Source organism: Otolemur garnettii, unplaced genomic scaffold, assembly GCF_000181295.1.
Source record: "Otolemur garnettii isolate 467f Iridium unplaced genomic scaffold, OtoGar3 scaffold00088, whole genome shotgun sequence".
In the NCBI taxonomy this organism is placed as follows: Eukaryota; Metazoa; Chordata; class Mammalia; order Primates; family Galagidae; genus Otolemur; species Otolemur garnettii.
Genome location: NW_003852483.1, coordinates 8,065,338 through 8,087,941, shown reverse-complemented (window position 1 = coordinate 8,087,941; position 22,604 = coordinate 8,065,338). Strand labels below are relative to the sequence as shown.

Genomic DNA, 22,604 nt, shown 5'->3' with positions numbered 1-22,604 from the left:
TTTTTTTTTTTTTTTTGTTATGCTGATGGGCAATATTTTCATCAGTTTAATGCTTCTCTTTTATTAGAAGGTCCTTTTTTACTTAGCTAGAGGTTTTATTCTATAATCAGTTACTATTATTTTCTATTATTTGCTTTAAATGTTTTCCCTTATTGGATATTAAGTTAAAGATTTGTACTTCTAGTATTTTACAGTTTCCATGCTTGATAAGTAATTCATTTGGAGTTCATTTATTTTTGGTATAAAGGAAGGATCTAGTTTTGTTCTTTTTACAAATAACCACTATTTCTGGAATCATTTCATTTCATTTTGCATATTTTTAAAGTATTATCATTTTATTTTTAAAGTTTATTATTCTTTAATATATAAACGTTTTATCTTTTAGGATAAGGAAAGAGTATCTTCTGCTATTACTGATCTCAACATAATAATGGAACCCACAGAATGTTCAGAATTAAGTGAATTTGTGTCTAGGTAAGCTATGCTATAAATTTATTTCCGGGGGGACTATTTTCATTCTACAGTTTTAATTTTCCTCTTGGTAAGTAAATAGGTTGTCTCTGAAAGCATAGCACCATTTTTATGGCTTATATTTAAGCCTGTATTCTTTACATCTGTCATTTTTCACTTAGTGTGTGTTTATTACTCATTTGCTATATGCTGGATGTTAAAATGTGAGCAAAAAATGTTATAATAATTATCAGTTCTCATGGAATTGATAGCCTAGTATAGAAGTCAGATATTAATTAAATAATCGCAGAAATAAATCTAAAATTATGGCTGTGTTAAATTCTACAATAAGAGTTACATAATGCTGTTGAAACATATATCAGGTTTTTGGGCTGGGCGTGGTGGCTCATGCCTGTAATCCTAGTACTCTGGGAGGTCGAGACAGGTGGATTGCCTGAGCTCATAGGTTGGAGACCAGCCTAAGCAAGAGTGAGAGACACCCATCTCTAAAAATAGCCAGGCATTTTGGCAGGCGCCTATAGTCCCAGCTACTTTGGAGGCTGAGGCAAGAGAATTGCTTAAGCCCAAGAGTTTGAGGTTGCTGTGAGCTATGACACTACCGCACTCTACCGAGGGCGACTCTGTCTCAAAAAAAAAAAAAAAGGAATTTGAATGACAGGGAAAACCTGAAATGATTTCTCAAAGCTTGAGCTGACATCTGAAAAAACGACTCGATGTGAACTAACGAAGAGGTCCTAAACAGAGGAAATAGCTTTACTGGGCACTATGCCAGTAGGGAGCATGGTATCTAGGAGCAACTGATAGGGGCCAGGGTGGCAGAATGGGGGCAAGAGCCCACGAGTGTGGTATAGTATGAGGCTAGGAAAGTAGGTAAGATCCACACTCTAGGGAATTTTGTAATAGAGTTTGATCACAGGCTGGGCACGTTGGCACACACATGTAATTCTAGTATTCTGGGAGACCACGGCAGGTAGATTACCTGAGTTCAAGAGTTCAAGACCAGCCTTAGCCAGAGTGAAACCTCGTCTCTAAAGCTAGCTGGATGTTGTGGTGGGCACGTGTAGTCCCAGCTACTTGGGAGGCTGAGGCACGAATATCACTTAAGCCTGAGAGTTTTAGGTTGCTGTAAGCTGTGACGTCACAACAGTCTAGTGAGGGCAACAAAGTGAGACTCTTGTCTCAAAAAAAAAAAAAAGAAGAGACGGCAGCACCTGTGGCTCAAAAGGGTAGGGTGGCGGGTTCAAACCCAGCCCCAGCCAAAAAAAAGAAATGAAATTGCCTGTGGAAGGAATATAGAGTGAAAGTAGGACCTAAAAGTGAGCCTAAGGAAGTCTAAAATGTACTGGCTGAATACAAGGGAAGGATCCTACAAAGGAATTAGAAAAGGAGCTATTCGAGAAGTCAGAAGAAAACCAAGAATGTGTTGTATCATAGCAGAATTCATCTATGAATTTCCTTTTGTTCAGCCATACTTTAGAAGTAGCACCTGCTATTTGGAAATTACAAAAGAAAGGTAGTGGGTTATCTATTCCTCTTTAGTAATAGGCACGTTATAGTTACTTAATAAATATCTTAGACTGAGTTCCCATTTTGTAGAAGGGGACTGGTATTTTAGAAAGGATGCTACTTTTTTTTTTTTTTAGAGTCTGGGTCTTGGTCTGGCTCAGGTTGGTCTCAAACTCCTGAGCTCCAGCAGTTTACTCACCTTAGCCTCCCAGAGTGCTAGGCATGAGCCACCATGTCCGGCCTCTCTCAACCATTGTGCTATGAGAGTCACATGCTTTTGTATGTTATGTATGCTTCAGTGCATTTTTACTATTTTTGTTGTAGACTATCAATTATTTTTAAACAATTAAAAATAAAAAGCATGTTTTTGTATAGTTTCATTTTAACATTTTAAACATTCTTCATTTCTTTCTTGACTCAGATTACTGATACACTCCTCCTTCCTTTTTTTATTTTTATTTTTGAGATAGTCTCACTCTCACTTGGGGTAGAGTGCTATGATGTCATAATTCACAGGAACCTCAAACTCCTGTGTTCAAGGGATCCTTTTGCCTCAGCTTCCTGAGAAGCTGGGACTATAAGCGTCTGCCACCACGCCTGGCTAATTTTTCCATTTTTTAGAGATGGGTCTCACTTGTTCAGGCTGGTCATGAACTTGTGAGCTGCACCCACCTCGACTTCCCAGATAGGATTACAGTGTGAGCCACCTTGCCCTACCTTATTCCTCCTTTAAGAACTTTTATGTTTCTTATTGTGCTGGTCTAGTGGCCCTCAGTTTTGTCAGCTTTCTGGAAATGTCTTAGTTTTTGCTTTCATTTTTGGTGACGATAAAATTCTGGGTTGACTTGTTTTTCTTCAGATCTTTAAAGATATTATTTTATTGTTTTTTGGAGACACAGGTTTGAAGAAAGTCGGCTGTGATTATTATCTTCATTTGTCTTTATTAATGTGACTTGTGCATATGTTTGAGGGCTACCTTAAATCATTCTCTTAATTTTGTTTTTCCAGACTTTGTGGTAATTTTAGGGTATATTTGTGTAAAAATCCTCAAGTATATATTTTCAAATATTTGTTTTGCCCTGTGCCACTCTAATTACATGTATGATGGACCATTTGATGTATTGACCCAGTGTATTGGATGCTCTGTTCTTTTACTTTTTTTCCTTTGTATTTTAGTGTGGGTAATTTCTATCAACATATCTGCAAGTTCATATTTCTTTAGCTGAAATAATGTTTTTTATTTCTAGCACTTCCATATTTTATTGTATTTATGTACTAGAGTTTGTTTTTCAGTTTACTTATTGAAGAACATTTGGGTTATTTTCAGTATAGCATATTATTGTGTATAATTAGCATATTATTTCTATATATGTATTTATGTATGCCTGTATATACATAGACATACATTCGCGCTGCTGTCAACCTTCACTAGAGGTTTTTGTGTGAATGTAAGTTTTCTTTTCTCGAGGGTAAATAACCAGAAGTGGAATTGCTGAGTCATACAAGAATATGATTAAATTTATAAGAAATTGCTGGCTCGGCGCCTATAGCTCAACCGGCTAAGGCGCCAGCCACGTACATCTAAGGTGGCGGGTTCGAATCCCCAGCCCGGACCCGCCAAACAACAATAATGGCTGCAACCAAAAAATAGCCGGGCGTTGTGGCGGGCGCCTGTGGTCCCAGCTACTCGGGAGGCAGAGGCAGGAGACTCGCTTGAGCCCAGGAGTTGGAGGTTGCTATGAGCTGTAATGCCATGGCACTCTACCCAGGGGGACAGCTTGAGGCTCTGTCTCAAAAAAAAAAAAAAAAAAAAAAAAAAGAAATTGCCAAACTTTTCTGGAATGACCATACCATTTTTCATTCCTCTAAGTAATTTATTAGAGAGACTGATAATATTTTAGTGAGTTAACTTATATTATTCTCCTAACTTTAGATCTAACATTCCCAGGAATTTATTTTGAGGATAACATTTTAGAATTTTTATCCTAAATTTTTCTTTATATTTTGCTTTATAGTTAAGAAGGAGACATATGAAGTTATTTTTGTTGTATGACTTCTTTAGTTGAATTGAAATGTGTAACTGCCAACATTTTGTGAAAGAAACCCATGACATCTGTTTTATATTTAGTGAAGTTTGGACTTTGCTTAGGAAAAATAGATAAATTACAATCACTCTTACTGTAAGAGCCAACACTCACACTCCCACACAAAATTTCTTTCTATAATGTGCTATAATACAGTACCCTTTATGAGGATGCAAGTAGCAGAATGAAAGAATTATAAATCTTTTAAAAGTTCTTTTTAAAAGAACAATCTCTTCTTTGTGTGTGTATATGTTTTTAAACTTTGGTCATTGTAGCTTTTAAGATTATTTTGTTGGGTCATTCCATCATCTCATAATTAAGAATTTATTTTTTGCTGACTTGATAGAGAGTGAAGTATCATGTCACTTTTGCCGGTAAGCTCCAATGAAGTAACAGTTGATCTTTATAGGCCTGTGTTCTTTGGAGAGCAGTTTGCTTTTTCAGACATTGAAACAGATATTTTTAATAGTTATCAGACTAAGTTTTAACACTCTCCAGTGTTTTTAGAAACTTAAGCAGCTGTGTGTTGATTCAGCTGTTGTTTTGTTATCTTTGTTTTCTACATATCCACTTTGTTTTTTGCTTCTCTTTTCTTCTTTCTTTCCTTCTTTTGGATTATTCAAATTTTTTCCCTATTTTTTTATTGTGGCAGAATACTCACAAAATAGAATTTGCCACCTCAACTATTTTTTTTTTTTTTTGACAGAGTCTCACTTTGTCATCCTCGGTAGGGAGCTGTGGCATCATAGTTCACTCAAACTTTTTTATTTTTTTTAAATTTTTATTGTTAAATCATGTTTGTGCACATTAATACTATCATGGGGTACAGTGTGTTGTTTCCATATACAATTTGAAATACTTTGATCCAGTTGGCCAACATAGCCTTCATGTCATTCTCATAGTTGTTGTGTTAAGACATTTATAATCCACATTAAGAAAGATTCACATGTACCCTTATAAGATAACCTCAAACTCTTGTGCTCAAGCAATTCTCTTGCCTCAGCCTCCCAAGTAACTACAGGTGCCCACCACGACACCTGGCTATTTTTAAAGATAAGGTCTTGTTCTGGGTCAGGCTGGTCTCGAACCTGTAAGCTCAGGGAGTCCATCTGCCTCAGCCTCCCAGAGTGCTGGGATTAAAGTCGTGAGCCACCACACCTGGTCCCTCAACTATTTTAAAGTGTACAGTTCAGGGCGGCACCTGTGGCTCAGTGCATAGGATGCCAGCCCCATACTTAGGGTGGCGGGTTCAAACCCGGCTCTGGCCAAATTGCAACCAAAAAATAGCCAGGCATTGTGGTGGGCACCTGTAGTCCCAGCTACTCGAGAGGCTGAGGCAAGAGAATCGCTTAAGCCCAGGAGTTGGAGGTTGCTGTGAGCTGTGTGACGCCACTGCACTATACCAAGGGCAACAAAGTGAGACTCTGTCTCTAGAAAAAAAAAAGTGTACGGTTCAATGGTATTACAAACATTAATATTATTGTGCAGCCATCACCACTATTCATCTCCTTAACTCTTTTCAGTTTATAAAACCGAAACTCTGTACTCATTAAATAATAACTCTCTCCTCTCACCCCTTCGCAGCCCGTTGTCCTTTTTGTCTGTATGATTTTGTCTATTCTTATTATCTTATATAAGTGGGATAATATAATATATTTTTTTCCATTGGCTTATTTCACTAAGCATAATTTTTTCAAGGTTCATCCTGGTAGCCTATGTCAGAATTTTCTTCTTTTTTTTTTTAAACATCATAAACATCATGCTTTATTTGTACCATCTGTATTAAGATAGTTCTGTGAATTTGTCCCATTGAGAAAAGGGGGCTTTTCTCTCATGCCTGTTACTGAAATGTAAATAAACACAATTACAAATCACACATATGAACTATTGACTAATCCCTTTGCTTCTATTTTGGTTATAATCATCAGGGAATAAAGGCTTTTCTTAATCCACACAGCTGCAACCCCCTTGCTGGTTCTGTACCACTCTGGATTCTTCCCATTCCCCAAGGTAGCAGGAAATCTTTCTTACCATTGTCTCTTAACCAGAGCAGCTAAGGATTTAGAAGTCTTTGGTTCATAGATGGCTAGAACTGTAAGTACTTTCCTGGTTATCTCCACTTTGCACTTAGTTAGATTGACAGTGGACACTGGGTACTCTTTTAGCCTTATTCCTAGAATCACCTGTAATTTGATTAATCCAGAGTGTCCTCATTGTTCTTCATCTTCAGTCTTTGGGCTTTTGTGCATTTCACAGAGGGTGTAGGCACAGCTGTTACAGCCAACATATAACAGTGATTTTTCCTCCCCGCAAAGTACCAAACTTACTTTAGTACCTTCTAGACCCACCAGTAGTACAGGTCAGGTGATTTCCACAGCTAGAGTTGCATCATGAGGAACACGGTGGTACCCCCAGCCAGCTTAATAGGTTTGCTTCTCCTTCCTTTTTAAGGCTGAATAATATTCCAATGTATGTGTGTATTACATTTTGCTTATCCCTTCATCTTTCTATGAACACTTGTTTTTTTCCATGTTCTATCTATTGTGAATAATGCTGCTGTGAACATGAGTGTACAAGTATATCTCTTTGAGAGCCTGCTTTCAAATATTTGGGGTATATATCCAAAAGTGCAATTGCTGGATCATATGATAATTCTGTTTTTAATTTTTTAAGAAACTATCACACTATTGCCCACAGCATCTACCTGTTATTGTTGGGTAGACTATTCTGTAGATGTCTGTTAGATCTAGTTGATTTATTGTGTTAAGCCCAGTATTTTCTGGTTGTTCTATCCATTATTGTTTATTAATTCTGTTATTATTGAACTATTTCTCCCTCCAATTTGTTCAAATATTGATTCAAATATTTAGATGGTCTATTAGTAGATGTGTAAATGTTTGTGTGTGTTATCTTGAGTTTCTGTTATACCCAAGTTCTGGCACCACTGGGTCCCAGCAGTGAGAATTCATGCTGAGAATTCATTCCTCTTTTTGTTTTTAATTGACATAGTATTATTGTACATTTTTATGGGGTACAATTTGATGTTTCAGGACATGTATACAATGTATAATAATCAAGTCAGGGTAGTTAGCATATTTATTACCTCATGTATTTATCATTTCTTTGTGGTGAGAACATTCAAAAACCTCTTTTCTAGGCTTGGCACCCGTAGCACAGTGATTACAGTGCCGGCCACACACACCAAGGCTGGCGGGTTCGAACCTGGCCCGGGCCAGCTAAACAACAATGACAACTACAACAACAAAAAATAGCCAGTCATTGTGACAGGCACCTGTAGTCCCAGCTACTTGGGAGGCTAAGGCAAGAGAATCGCTTAAGCCCAAGAGTTGGAGGTTGCTGTTAGCTGTGACAGTATGGTACTCTATCCAGGGCGACAGAGTGAAACTCTGTCTCAAAAAAAAAGCCCTCTCTTCTAGGTATTTTGTAACATGCAATACCTACTGTTAACTTTAGTCATCCTACTGTGCAGTGGAATCACAGGAAGTTATCCTCTTGTCTAATTGTAACTTTATACCCATTGACTAATGGTCTCTCCATCTGCCCCACTCTATCAATAAAAGTTGATCTTATAGAAGTAAAAAGTTGAATAGTGGTTGGTTGCCATCTGAATTTTAGGATTGGCTTTTCCATTTCTGCACAAAAGGTAATTGAGATTGATAGAGATTGCATTGAATCTGTAGACCGCTTTGGGGTATATTACCATCTTAATAATATATCACATCTTCTGACTATAAACACACATGAATGTCTTTCAGTATATTTAGGGATACTTTAATAACTTTTTTTTTTTTTTTCAATTTGAAAGCAGTCACTGTTTATTAACTGACCAGATTACAAAAACAATCAGGGCAGATACCTTAATTCATTCTTCTAATAAGCCTATTGATTTGGTCTTCCCTGTTACCAGCATCTCCACCTTCTACTAAGTGGGTTGTCTTTTTCTTCATTCCACCCCGCGGAGATGATAACTTGAAGGGCCACAAGAAGTTATTTGCTTCTTTGAAGCGTTTTCCAACAGTGTAGATCTCATGGATCAGATTCTCCATGCAGATGATGCCATATTTACTAAGAGATTGCACAATCAAACTGTTATCAGTCAATGCAATTCATTTCTTTAGTTATTATTTTTAAGGCTTTTATTTATTTACTTTTTGTTGTTGTTGCAGTTTGGCCAGGGCTGGGTTCAAGCCCACCACCCTCAGTATATAGGACCAGCACCCTACTCACTGAGCCACAGATGCCACCAGTGCAATTTGTTTCTTACTGATTTTGCCATAACCACACTTATAAATTAGCTTATTCATTGACTTCAGATTTGGGTCCCCCCATATAATATACAGTCCTACAATCCTCAGCTTATTAATGGAAGCCTTGTTGAACTTAACAAAAGTCCTACTGAAGATCTGGCAAAAGTGAAGAAGCTGCAACACCTTTTGGACCTTTGGACTCACACCATTGATACCTCTGATCCTGATGATCAGAGGTATCCAAATGCCAATTTGGTTTCTGCAGGTACATAGAAGTTGCCAGCTTTTCTTGCCATCCTAGCCACCGGAATCTGAGTTCTATACATCTGCCTGTATTCTTTATAATACTTAGCTTTTTCATAGATAAGCTTCCTCCTTGCCTTTCAAAGCATCTTTTGGTCACGCTTCTTTCTCAGATGCTTGATCTTCAGCTCTGTGAAATTCTTTTGCTTTTTCTTAAGGGTTTCTGGCACAGCAGGAACCTTCTTTTTCTTCTCTTCCACATCCTCCATGGTTCCAGCCGGAAAAAGAGGAAGCTGGCACATAGGATACTTTAATTTCTTTCAGCAATGTTTTATAGTTTTCAGTGCACAAATGTGCTCCTCCTTGATAGATTTATCCCTATGTGTTTTACTCTTTTTGATGGTACTATATGGAATTTTCTTATTTTACTATCTCTTGTTTATAGAAATGTGGTTATGTTTCTGTTACAGTGTGTTACTGTACTATCCTGCAGTTTTGCTGAATTTTTTTAATAGTTCTTTTTAAATTTTTTAGGACTTTCTACATGTAACATCTTGGCATCAATGCATAGATAACAGTTTTCCTTCTTCCTTTCTAATTTGGACATGTTTATTTCTTTTTCTTCCTTAATTTTTCTAACTAGACCTTCTTGCACATTGTTGACTAGAAAAGTCAAAAAGTAGTCATTTTTGTCTTATTCTTGTGCTAAAGAGGAAAGCTTGCAGCCTTTTACTACTGAGAATAATGTTAGCTTGAACTTTTCACGACATTTGCTGTCCTTTATTACTATTTTTTTCCCCCTCTGAGACAGCCTCAAGCCGTCACCCTGCGTAAAGTGCTGTGGTGTGATAGCTCACAGCACTCCAACTCAACCTCCAACTCCTGGGCTCAAGCAATTCTCCTGCCTCTGCCCCCAAGTAGCTGGGACCACAAGCGCCCACCACACGCCTGGCTATTTTTTGGTGGCAGCCGTCATTGTTGTTTGGAGGGCCTGGGCGGGATTCGAACCCACCAACTCAGGTATATGTGGCTGGCGCCTTAGCCGCTTGAGCCATAGGCGCCGAGCCTGTCCTTTATTATTTTGAGATTTTTTTCTTTATTCCTAATGTACTGAGAGGGTTTTTTTTTTTTTAACCCCAAGACAGAGTCCAAGCTGATACCCTGGGTACAGTGTCATGGCGTCATAGCTCACAGCAACCTTAAACTCTTAGGCTCAAGTGATCCACTTGCCTCAGATTTTCTATTTTTAGTCGAGGCAGGGTCTCACTTTTGCTCAGGCTGGTCTCAAACTCGTGAGCTCAAGCAGTCCACCCACCTTGGCCTCCCAGAGTGCTAGGATTATAGGTGTGAGCCACTGCACCCAGCCTTCCCAAGAGTTATTTTTTAATCATGCAAGGGTATTGGATTTTATCAAGAGTATTGGCTGGGCACCTGTTGCTCAGAAGTTAGAGCATTGGCCTTGTGCACCAGGGGTCGTGGGTTCAAACCTGACCTGGGCCTGCTTAACAACAATAGTAAAAAAGGAGTGTTGATGATCAATAGAGGTAATCATAAAGTCTCTTTCCTTAGTTTTATTACTATTGGATATTACATTGCTTTTCCAAAGTTGAACCAGTATTACATTCCTGGGCTAAATCTCACTTTGTTATGATGTATGATCTTTTAAATGCTTTTGGATGTGTTTGGTATTATTCTGTGGAGGATTTTTATATCTGTATTTATGAGGGGCATCAGTCTGCAGTTTTCTTATTTTATGATGTCTTTTGTATCAGGATAATGCTGGCCTATCAGGATAAGAAGGAGGTGTTCCTATTCCCTCCTTTTCTTTTTTTTAAGAATTTGAGAATGATTGATGTTAAAGTTAATTCTTCTATAAATATTCCCTGAGAGCCACTAGTTCTTTGCATTTCTTTGTTAGGAAGTTTTGATTATTGGTTTTTTGTCTTTATTTATTATAGATTTATTTAGATTTTCTCTCTCTTTTTTCTTTATACAGTTTGTTATTGTTTGTTGACCCAAGTTAATAAATTGATGTACATTTCTTCATAGCATTGTCTGTGATCCTTTTAATTTTTATAAGATCAATAGTAATATCCCCACTTTCATTTCTGATTTTGTAATTTGAGTCTTCTCTCTTTTTTCTTAGCCTGTCTACCTACCTATAAAAGTTTTAACTTTAAATTTTTTTGGCTTGGCGCCTGTGGCTCAAGTGGCTAAGGCACCAGCCACATATACCTAAGGTGGTGGGTTTGAATCCAGCCCTGGTCTGCCAAACAACAATGACAGCTGCAACCAAAAAATAGCCGGGGGTTGTGGCGGGCGCCTACTGTTGTGGTTCCAGCTACTTGGGAGGCTGAGGCAGGAGACTCACTTGAGCCCAGGAGTTGTGCTGTGAGCTGTGATGATACGGCACTCTACCCAGGGGGATAGCTTGAGGCTCTGTCTCAAAAAAAAAAAAAAAAAGTTTTTTTTCAAGGTACCAACTTTTGGACTGGGTGTGGTGGCTTATGCCTGTAATCCTAACACTCTGGGAGGCAGAGGCGGAGGCAGGTACATTCTCTGAACTCACAAGTTTGAGACCAGCCTGAACCAAAGCAAGACCTTATCTCTAAAAATAGCTAGGTGTTGTGGCAGGTGCCTTAGTCCCAGCTAACTTTTGGGTTAGTATATTTTTCTGTTTTATTTATATCTGTTACTGTTTTCTTCCTTCTACTAGCTTTGGGTTTAGATTGTTCTTTTTCTAGTTCCTTAAAGTATAAAATTAGATTATTAATTGATAAGAGATCTTTTTCAGTGTTAACTATTTACAGTGATAAATTTCACTATTTGCACTGCTTTTGATCTGTGTAAATGAAATTTGAGCTATTGGCTTTTTAAGAATATGTTGTATGATTTCCACATACTTGTGAATTTTCTAAATTCACAAATTTTCTTTTTTTTTTTATTATAGCATAACTGTGTACATTAATGCAATCATGGGGTACAATGTGCTGTTTTCATATACATTTTGAAATACCCTCATCAAACTGGTTAACATAACCTTCATGTCATTTTCTTAGTTATTGAGTTAAGACATTCATACTTTGCTTTTAGAAAGATTCACTTGTACCCTTGTAAGATAAACCATAGAGGTGACCCCACCAATCACCCTCCCTCCTCCCATTCACCCCCCTCACTTTCCCTCTCCCACCCCCTTCCCACATTCTAAGGCTGTAATTAGGTTATGACATTCCTATAAAAGCTATGAATTAGTTTTAAAATAGGGCCATGTACATTGGATACTTTTTCTCCCATTCTTGAGATACTTTGCTAAGAAGAACATTTTCTAATTCCATCCATATAAACATGAAGGAGGTAAAGTCTCCATCTTTCTTTAGGGCTGCATAGTATTCCATGGTGTACCTATACCACAATTTATTGATCCATTTGTGGGTCGATGGGCATTTGGGCTTCTTCCATGACCTAGCAATTATGAATTGGGCTGCAGTAAACATTCTGGTACAAATATCTTTGTTGTAATTTGATTTTTGGTCTTATGGATATATACCTAATAAAGGAATTGCAGTTCACAAATTTTCTTCTCTATTGCTTGGTACATTTATTGCAACTTACAGGCTGCTTTTTTGCCTTCAAAACAAAACTCCCAGTATCTTATATAAAACATGCATGTATATAACATAAAAAGTAAGATCTAATACAACTGTGGACTTTTGGTAACAAGGATGCCTCAGTGTTGGTGTTATCAACTGTAGCAAAAGTTCCACACTACTCCAGGATGTCCATTGCAGGGCCACTGTGACCAGAGGAAAGGGATGCATGTGAATGGTCTAAATCTTCTCATCAGTTTTTTAAAAATCTAAGGCTGATCTTAAAAAAAAATGATATTTTAAAATACAAACAGAAGCAACTCTTCTTTCACCACCTCTTCCTTGGCCCCCACACTGATCAGATTCTTTCTTCTCTGTATCTGTGAGCCTCTTGCAGCCTGAGCCCTGGTGCCCTCAGGACCCACCCCTTCCATCCCCCCCCCCCCCAGACTAACCTGGGCTGATATTTCTCCTGTTCCCCTCAGGAGTAAAGATTCTGGGGACCATCTGCTCTAGGGAATCTACAAGGGGCCCTGAGCCTGTGGGACATAGAGATACAAGAGAGTGAGATGCAGTTTAACACAGTCCAAGGCAGTGAATTGAACCTCTAACAGACCTGCCCCCTCTGTAGAGGCATATGTCTGAAGATGAGTTTGGTGACTATCCCCAGGTCCACCTGGGGAGGCATGAGCTATGGATAGCAGGGCCACACAAGGGAAGGGGCCTGGGTCGCTGTGTTCCCCCAGGACTGAGTTGTCACATTGAGGATACTTGGATTGATTGAGGATGTGCTGGTCCAATAGAAAATTCTTGAAACTAAGGCCTGCTTCTTTGAATTGATTTTTTTTTTTTTTTTGGAGACAGAGTCTATGTCACCTTTGGTGGAGTGCCGTGACGTTACAGCTCCCAGCAAACTCTTGGGCTTAAGTGATTCTCTTGCCTCGGCCTTCCAAGTAGCTGGGACTACAGGCGCCTGCCACCAATGCCTGGCTATTTTTTGGTTGTAGTTGTCATTGTTGCCTGGCAGGCCCAGGTTGAGTTCGAGCCCACCAGCTCCAGTATATGTGACTGGCGCCCTAGCCACTGAGCCATAGGTGCTGAGCCCTTTGAATTGATTTTGCCTGAGTTTTTGCATTTAAAATCCAAGTAGGTCTCTTGGTTAACACCTATGGAGAGACCCTTCATTCCTGTGGCCCCGTGTGCTGGTATTGACAAAACACAAGGAGAGAGGAAGCCTCACAGGAGGCCAGTCCTTGGCCCTTTGTAGGCAGGACCAGGGTTCTCTGCAGCAGAAGGAAATTTGAAATCAGGATGATGGGCCTTCCCTAGGGACAAGGCTACCATGCTGTCCTGACAGGATCGTGTGCAGACACAGGGCTATAGCATGGCCCAGCTCTGACCATCTAGCTGTGCTATAGGGCCAGGTGGGGCCTAAAATGTCCCCACCTACTAGCTACCGTGAGCTCTTTAAACTTTCTAAGGCACAGTGTAAGTGATGTCACTTTTGGTTGTAAAGAAAAATGAAGGATGGTTTCCTAGATCATGGGTGGCCTCCCCTCCCCCACCCCAACTGATAAACTGCCCTGGTTGCCAGGCATTTGTCTGTGTTAGTGACAGAAGAAACCACAGGGCTTCCTGAGGTCTGTGGTGATCCACAGGCACTGAGAAGTGGAGGACAAGCTGTGAAGCCCTTTGGAGCCACAGAGGGCCTGGTGCCCACTCCTGAAGTGTTTCTGCAGCTGGTCCTGGGCCAGCTGTGGGCTCTTCTGATGGTGACATCTAAATACTTGGAACAGTTTCTGGGAGCCCTGGGATTCTGGCAGGTCCTGGTATGCACTGCTCTGGTGGCTTTTATAAGTGAGTAGAGGAAGGTCAGGAAGACGAGGGAAAGAACTGGTCAAAAGAGGTTCAGCCTGGAGCGAGGGGAACCCAAAAGCCCGTGACAAGACTGAGCCAATACTAAAGGCTGACACTGGTCCCCCATCACCTGTGGTGGAGGCCATCCCTTTAAGGCTGCAAACCCTCTGCTTGGCAGCTATCAATGGAACGAGGACATCTGCCTTACAGGACATGTTTGACTTACTTAAAGAGAGAGAAAAACCAGCCTCCTGAACTTCCCCAAGTGCCCAACACACAACATGTCTCACTCACTTTCCAGTATGATGGAGATCTTCACAGGAAGACTGCAGTGGGTTTGGATGACATCTGTGACCTTCATCAGCAGTGTGAGGAACGGTTCTACCAAGTCCTTGCTAGACAGAAGCAACGATGCAGTATGAGAAGAAGAAGGGGAAGCTGGAAAAGATGAAGGCAGGAATTAACCAGGCTGAGAGTGGTCAGATGAAGGCAGGAATTAACCATGACAGTGATGGAAAACCATGCTCAGAAGACAAGAGACATAGATAAGAAGATGGCTGAGGACCTGGCCCAGGAATTGGAGAGAGCCAGTTCCATTTAACAGACGGACATCCTCTTCCATAAGCAATGAGCTGAAGACTGCTGGATGGCTGCTGTGTCCACTGAGTGTGATGTCAAGTTGCTCAGAAGAGAAATCAACCACGATAGGCAGAAGCTGGCAACCCTCAGGGACACATTCCATCCTTTCCAGAGTGTTCCTTTTGCTCCTAGGACTCCACCCACAGCCCACAGGGGCCAGGAGGTACCAGGAGGACCATGGGCCATCTATCACCTGCCCCAGGAGGGAGTAGGTTTTCTGCTATGAGGGCTCAGGCATCTGGGGCGACCTGCTGGTTTGATTGTGCTGCTTTGGCAGCCGGGTCCTGGAGGCTGTAGCCTTGGGGAACATCAGCCAGTGCTTCTCCCTTTGAGGGAAACTTTGATTCAAATATTTTTTTTGTTGTTGCAGTTTGGCCGGGGCCGGGTTTGAACCTGCCACCATCAGTATATGTTGCCAGTGCCTTATCCACTGAGCCACAGGTGCCACCCTGATTCAAATGTTTTTAGTTCATATTGAAATTACTTAATTCATATTGAAATTTATATTGAAATTATTCTTAATAAAATTTGATAGATAGCATTATAATTATAAGGTAGTATTTTTCAAATATGGATGGCCTATGTGGTGTAATTCCTATGCATGTTTTATTTCCACGTCTGGACCCTCTAGAAGTACACTGTGTAAGTATTGTGTTTTGATTTAGATAATGGCCCCTGTTTACATAAACATCATTGATGTTTGAAATAGAGCTGTTTAAAGCAAAGTACATTTCTATGTGCTATGAGTGATTATTAGAAAATACTACCATTTACCTGAATAAATTTTTGTTGTAAATAACAATGCAAGAATAGAGTCCTGCACACTTGCCACACCATTCAAAGTTCATCATATAATACTTTAGTCTCTCCCTTTGTAGAATAATCATAGAAGGTTATTTTGTACTTTTAAATAAACTTTATTTAGGATATTTAGTACTTCTCTTTTTTTTTTTTTTTTTGAGACAGAGTCTCAATCAAGTTGTTGCCCTCGGTAGAGTGCTGTAGCATCAAAGCTCACAGCAACCTCACACTCTTCGGCTTAAGCAATTCTCTTGCCTTAGCTTCCTGAGTAGCTGGGACTACAGTTCCCGCCATTACGCCAGGTTATTATTATTTTTATTTTTGGTTGTAGTTGTCGTTGTTTGGCAGGCCTGGGCTGGGTTCAAACCCACAAGCTCCAGTGTATGTGGCTGGCACCCTAGCTGCTGAGCTACGGGTGCCAAGCCAGTACTTGTTATTTTGAAAACATGTGATCAAAAATCAGTTTTCCCTTGATTACAAACACATTTTCCCACACACACACAAAATACCACCATATAGACACAGGTACTTAGTTATGTTAAACCTGAAAAAATATAAAAATATAGATAAGGTTTTAAAATAAATGAGAAAAAATACTGCATACTCAATTTGTACATACCCCCAAGGCTCCTATATTATTTATACGCTAAAGGATGGTTGCTTAGATATAGGACAGGAACTCAGCAGATCACTCTGTATCCCATATGTGCAGATGCAGAGACTATGATAGTAGTACAGATCCTGCCTTGGGTGTAGGGTCAAGGGCAAGGATGAGTGTTTGGGGGGGGGGCTCAAACCTAACTATGGAGCAGCTGTCCAAGGCCCTGGAGCTCTGGCCCTGCCCTCACTCCTGCTCCTCCTCCTTCTCTGCTGGGTCACTGAGTACCAGCACCCATAGGACCTTGCAGAGGAGATGACACAGCCTCCCAGGCCAGAGTATGCTGGAAAAGAGCTTGGGCGGCACCTGTGGCTCTATGGAGCAGAAGCTTGGGTATTGCAACATCCCTGCACATCTCTGGTATTCATGCATATCTTCGAGCTTCTGCTATTCCATCTTTAGCACGGTGGCAGATGCTTGGGGAGGCAGTGATGGCAGAACAGTTCAGGGAGGCCCTAGGACTACAGAGCTTGGAGTGGGGTGGGTGGACAGGAGGGCCCAGGAACATGAAGATAACAAATACTCTGCAGACTTTTAGGGCACCTGGGGTGATTGCCAACTACTGTCCCACATGTCAGCTGAGATCTGAAGGCCAGGAGGCAGCCAAGAAGATTCTGGAAACATTTTAGCCAGAAGGATAGGTAGGATCAAAGCTCAATAGCTCAGCTTGAAGGAAGCTAGAATTAGAGGAAGACGAGGGAGGGAAAAGGAAAGAATAATGTAATGTGGCTCCAGGAATCTAACTGTGGGAGGATGGGTGCAAGTGGGCACAGGATTTGGGGAGGGGTCCTGAAAAGGCCTAGTGGGAGCCCAGGGGGCTGCCCTTGGGAGGTCACCAGGAGAAGTAAGGTTTAAGTGGTTGTGATGCAAGGAAAAGATGTGAAGGATGACACTGAGGTTTCCTGCTCGCCCTGTGTGAAAGTAGGACTGCCCCACCTAAAATCTCTGCAGGAGACTGGGAACAAAGCAGTGAGGCTATGCCATATCAGCCCCATGAAACAGACCTGCTGTAGAACACTGTGGGTAAGACATGTTCGTCTAGAACTTCCCTTTGGTGTCTGCGATCCTTGCCAGCCCATGACCAGGTTGGCCTCACGTATCAGGTGCAACTTGGACAGGACTTTGAGGGCAGATACAGAAAGGGCTCCAGGGCAGGTTGGAAGACAACCCAAGTAGGAGGTATGTGTACTTAATTGGAGCCAATACAGTGCTACCAGATAGGGACACAAGAAGTATAGTTCTCAGCCAGTGGGGACAGATATGAGCTACAAAGGCTCCTAAATATGGTCAGCACACACAGTACTGGCAATTACACAAGCTCTCACTGTCACTGCCTTGGCAGTGAGTGATAGGAGAGTCAAAAGGACTCCCTACAGAAAGTGTCCCTGAGCTGAAGATTTCAGGATGTGTAGGGAATATCTACAGAGCTCTGCAAACTTTACAGTACTTGGGAATCTTCTGAAGATCTTGTTACAATGCAGATTCTCATCCATCAGATCTTTCATGGGGCCTGAGACTCAGTATTGTGCCAGGTCATGCCCTTGTGAGGATCAGACGTAGAATTGCCAGAGATGTAGGTAATTCTGGGTGGGAGTGGAATGAAAATAAACAGGATTGGCGTTTCTGGCAGAAGGCCCGGCACAGGCACATCTTAAGGTAAGAAACATACTACTTGGGGAGTAGAGGTTGCCAGCTTGTACAATTACCAAGCTAGGGCCCAGGAACAGGCAGGGAGGAGAGATCCATGATGCAAAGCCCATGTGCATCTATCTGTGCAGAGTTGCTATTGCCAATTTTTCTCTCAAATGGCCCAGATCCACTTGTTTGCTCAGCCTCAACCCCTGGGATGCCCTCTTTACAGGTGCTAGTTTCTCTCAAATGACACCTAGTCCATCTTGTGTACCATAGACCCTACCTTCTGTCTTTTTTGTCTCTCTTGCACCAACATTCTAATGTAGACCACCGTGATATTTTGAGGGATAGTTTCTCCTAGACTGGTCCCTTTTATGGGACCCTTTTCACTCCTGCCCCCTCATCTTTTTCCATTAAGCGTTCAGATTGACCTTTAATCCAGGTTCTGAGTTGTAAAATACAAGGCCAGCACCTGACACAATGATGTGTGTGCAACAAAACCTGCCCTGGACCCATCTCCCTGCTTCTGTGTCATGAAAGACAAATGTCCCAGATGCCCTGCTTAGTGCTTGGTTTGTGTCTGGCATATTATAAAGAGCTCCTCTTTTTACTCCTGAAAGTGTTCTAGTTAAGACAATCAATTATAAGATCATAGCCTGGTGTGGGCCCATAATCCTAGCACTTTGGGTGGTCCAAGCAGGATGACTGACTGAGGGCAGGAGTTTAAGACCAGCCTAACAGGAATGAGACCCCGTCCCTATAAAAAAAAAAAAAATTAGTCAGATGTGGTGGTACACACCTGTAATCCCAGTTCCTTGTGAGGCTGAGGCAGGAGGATTGCTGGAGCTTATAAGTTTGAGGTTGCAGTGAGCTATGATTATATCACTCTAGCCCAGGAAACAGAATAAGACCCTGTTTAAAAAAAAAAAAAAGTAATCAATAAGGTCACAAGTGATGGCTTACCTCAGTTTAAAAACTTTCAGAATGAGCTCTAGAAGTGCATATTCGGGCTGGGCGCAGTTGCTCACACCTCTAGTCCTAGCACTCCGGGAGGATGAGATGGGTGGATTGCCTGAGCTCACTGGTTTGAGACCAGCCAGCCTAAGCAAGAGTGGAACCCTGTCTCTAAAAAAAAAAAAGCCAGGCATTGTGACCTGCACCTAATGTCCCCTACTTGGGAGGCTGAGGCAAGAGAATTGCTTGAGCTGAGCACAAGAGTTTGAGGTTGCTGTGAGCTGTGATGTCACAGCACTCTACTGAAGACCACAAAGTGAGACCCTGTCTCAAAAATAAAAATATATGTATAAACTTGTAATGCTTGAAACAAAGTTCTGGAAGAAACCGTAGGAAAAATTCTTCTAGACATCAGCTTTGGCAGAGAATTTGTGAGTAAGACCCCAAGGGTAAATATAACAACAATCAAAATAAATAATACATTGAATAGCTTCTACACAGCAAAGGAAATAATCAACAGAGCAAATAGACATCCTACAGAATAAGAGAAAATATATACAAACTGTATGTCAGACAAAGGACTAATATCCAGAATCTATAAAGAACTAAAAAAAAATCAACACAGGCACAGATCCTTTAGCTCAAGCGGCTAAGGCGCTGGCCACATACACCAGAGCTGGCGTGTTCAAATCCAGCCCAGGCCTGCCAAACAGTGACAACTACAACCAAAACATAGCCAGGTGTTGTGATGGGTGCATATAGTCCCAGCTACTAAGGAGGCTAAGGTAAGAGAATGGCTTAAGCCCAGGAGTTGGAGGTTGCTGTGAGTTGTGACACCATAGCACTCTACTCAAGGCAATAGCTTAAGGCTTTGTCTCAAAAACATAAAGAAAAGACCCATTAAAAGTTGGGCAAAAGACATGAGCAGAAGTTTTTCTAAGATAGGCAAATGCCTAAAAAACATGAAAAATATTCAACATCACTAATCAGGGAAATGCAAATTAAGCCCATAGTTGGATACCATCTTACCCCTGTGTGAGGGCATGGGGTTCCCACAGCCTTTGCTGGGATCTGCACTGAGGGAAGTTGATGCAAGAAAAAACTCACTCAGTTATCTCAGGTGAAATAACCAATGGGAGCCTGTGAGAGGTTTACACTAAACCAGCAGCATCTCCCATAGGTCTCTTTATTCAATCAAAAATCATAAATGAAGTTGACTGTATAATGCATAAACTTAATTTGAGTTACTCGAAGCAAGGTGCCTTAGGTAACCATTAACAATCATCACCAGTTTGATGAAAATATTTTAAATTGTATATAAAACCAGCACATTGCACCCCATGATTGCATTAATATACACAGCTATGATTTAATAAAAAAAAAATCATAAGGGAAACAAAGGAAGGGACAATCATGCAGGTACATCATTTAATTATAATGTAAACTTCACAAATTGGGGATAAACTTTCTTAACTTGCTTTAATGATTTCTGTCTGTACCTGGGCAGGACTCTGGCGATAGTAATCTTTGATTGCTAGGCATTCCATTCTCAGCCACCAGGATAACAACAAGGCCCTCTGCAGTGCAGGAAAAAGGGGAGCATGGTATCTTGGATTATGGTCACCAAGACCCCTAGAATCCTAGCCCTGAGTTTGCCAGGTGCCAGACATCCTGTGTAGACCACCAGGCTATTGCTAGCCTTGAGAGGTTTGAGGAACTTGGACTCCGGTCAACAAGGCCTCCAAAAATGCCTGGCCTAACAAACCTGATTCCCACACCCCTGTCAGAATTCTCATTATTAAAAAGTCAAAAAACATTAGATGTTGGCAGATATGTAGTGAAAAGGGAATGCTTATGTATTGTTGGTGGGAATGTAAACTAGTACAACAGATATGGAAAATTGTATTGCGATGTCTCAAAGAACTAAAAGTAGACGCACCATTTAGTCCAACATTCCCACTACTGGGTATCTTCTCAATATACTTGCACCCAAATGTTTATCGAAGCACAATCCATAATTGCAAAGATACAGAACAAAGCCTAAGTGCCTGTCAACTGATGAATGGGTAAAGAAAATGTATATATGTACCTTAGAATACTACTGAGCCATAAAAGGGAATGAAATAATGTCTGTGCTGTAACTTGGGTGGAACTAAAAACCATTGTCCTAATGAAGTATCTCAGGGATGGAAAAACAGATACCACATGCATCTCACTGATAAGTGAGGGCTAAATGAGGGATAATATTTGGTAGTAAAGTAGTTTAATGGACATTGAAAACTAAGAAAGGGGACAGTGGGAAGGGATTGAGGGATAAGAAATACCTGTTTGGTATGATGTCTGCTATTTTGGTGACGGGTGCACCGAAAGGCCTGACTGCATGGTACAGTCCATCCATGTAACAAAAAATACTTGTACTTCATGAATTTTTAAAAATTTAAACAGAAGTACCATGGAATACTACTCAGCCACAAAAAGATGGTGACTTTGTATCTCTTGTATTAACCTGGATGGAGTTGTAACACATGCTTCTTAGTAAAGCATCACAAGAATGGAGATGAATCCAGTGTAATCAATTCTGATATGAGGACAATTGATGCTAGTACATGGCAGGGAGTGGGGAAATGGGGGAGTGGAGAGGGAAAGAAGGAGGGGGCGAGGGAAAGAAGGAGTGGGTGGGGGAAACAGGTGTGTGACACCCCTCTTGGGACACAATTATAAGAGGGGCTTTAACAAATGCAAGCAGTGTAACCTGGTTCTTTGTACCCTCAAAGAATCCCCAACAATAAAATAAAACAAGAAGTACTTGCCTTTTTTTTTTTTAAGTGAGAAAAGGGGCATTTTAGGCTGAGAAAATATCATTAGCAGTTAATATTAGCAATAACATGGGGTAACACAGGAGCAGAGTTCAGTATCTAGAATGTATCAAGGCTTTTTTAGTTTTAGTATAAGATAAAGAAAAGGAAGAATAAAAAATACAGCTAGATTGGGTTTATTATTTAAAAATATTTATTGCTCATAGAATCTTTTGTTCCTACAGAGCAGAAGAAAAAAGAGATCTGTTCACATTTTTCCGAAGCCTGCATTATTTTGTGGAGTGGTTTGAATATCGTAAGCGCACATTTAAACATTTCAAGGTAAAGACTAAAGTCACTGAATTTAAACTTATATGAAAAATGAAGCAGGTGTTAATTTGGGGATTCAACTATAGCATTTTTAAAGCTTTCTAACAATAGAAAATATTTTTATTGGGTTCTGGAATTTGCAGTTATTTGGAATAAGGGAAGGAGGAATGCCTCTATGAAAGTCAGTGAATAATTTATATTGTGGGATATCTTGAAAGAGTGTGGTTGTTTTCTAATTTACCTTAAAATGCTCATTTAGAAAAAATCAGACTTTCAAGAGTATACTTGTAGTAAAACAATAAATGTTAATAAAGAATATAATCTTAGCAGATTTATCTTGTAGTGGTATAAACTTAACTTCTTGAGCCAGACTCTATATGTTCAACTTCATAATTGTTTTTTGAATTTAAATATTGAAGCCTGATTATTGTGAAGTAATGTTTCTTAAATCTGACATAAGTACTTATAAGTACCTTAAAGTACTTCTTTTTATTGCCTTTGTTTGATTTCAGGCATAACGAGGATTATTTGGCTTCATTGTAATCGCTCAAGGCCTGCTCAGGTGGCATAAATTACTGACAGTGAATTACACAAAAACCAAGTCTAAAGCGTCAACATAAATAATATTACAAGGCTTGGTGCCTGTAGCTCAGCAGCTAGGGCGCCAGTCACATACACCAGAGCTGGTAGGTTCAAACCTGGCCTGGGCCTGCCAAACAACAGTGACAACTACAACGAAAAAGTAGCTAGGCATTGTGGTTATTGGGTGCCTGTGGTGC

General features: G+C 40.5%; 1 protein-coding gene across 1 annotated transcript in view; it reads left to right on the top strand.

The window, feature by feature from the left end:
• Positions 1-22,604, top strand: part of CENPP (centromere protein P) — a 250,447-nt gene that overhangs the window by 21,962 nt on the left and 205,881 nt on the right. Inside the window, exons 4-5 of the mRNA XM_003795045.2 lie at positions 386-474; positions 21,741-21,837. Coding sequence (XP_003795093.1) covers positions 386-474; positions 21,741-21,837 — 186 coding nt within the window. The remainder of the gene's footprint in view (positions 1-385; positions 475-21,740; positions 21,838-22,604) is intronic.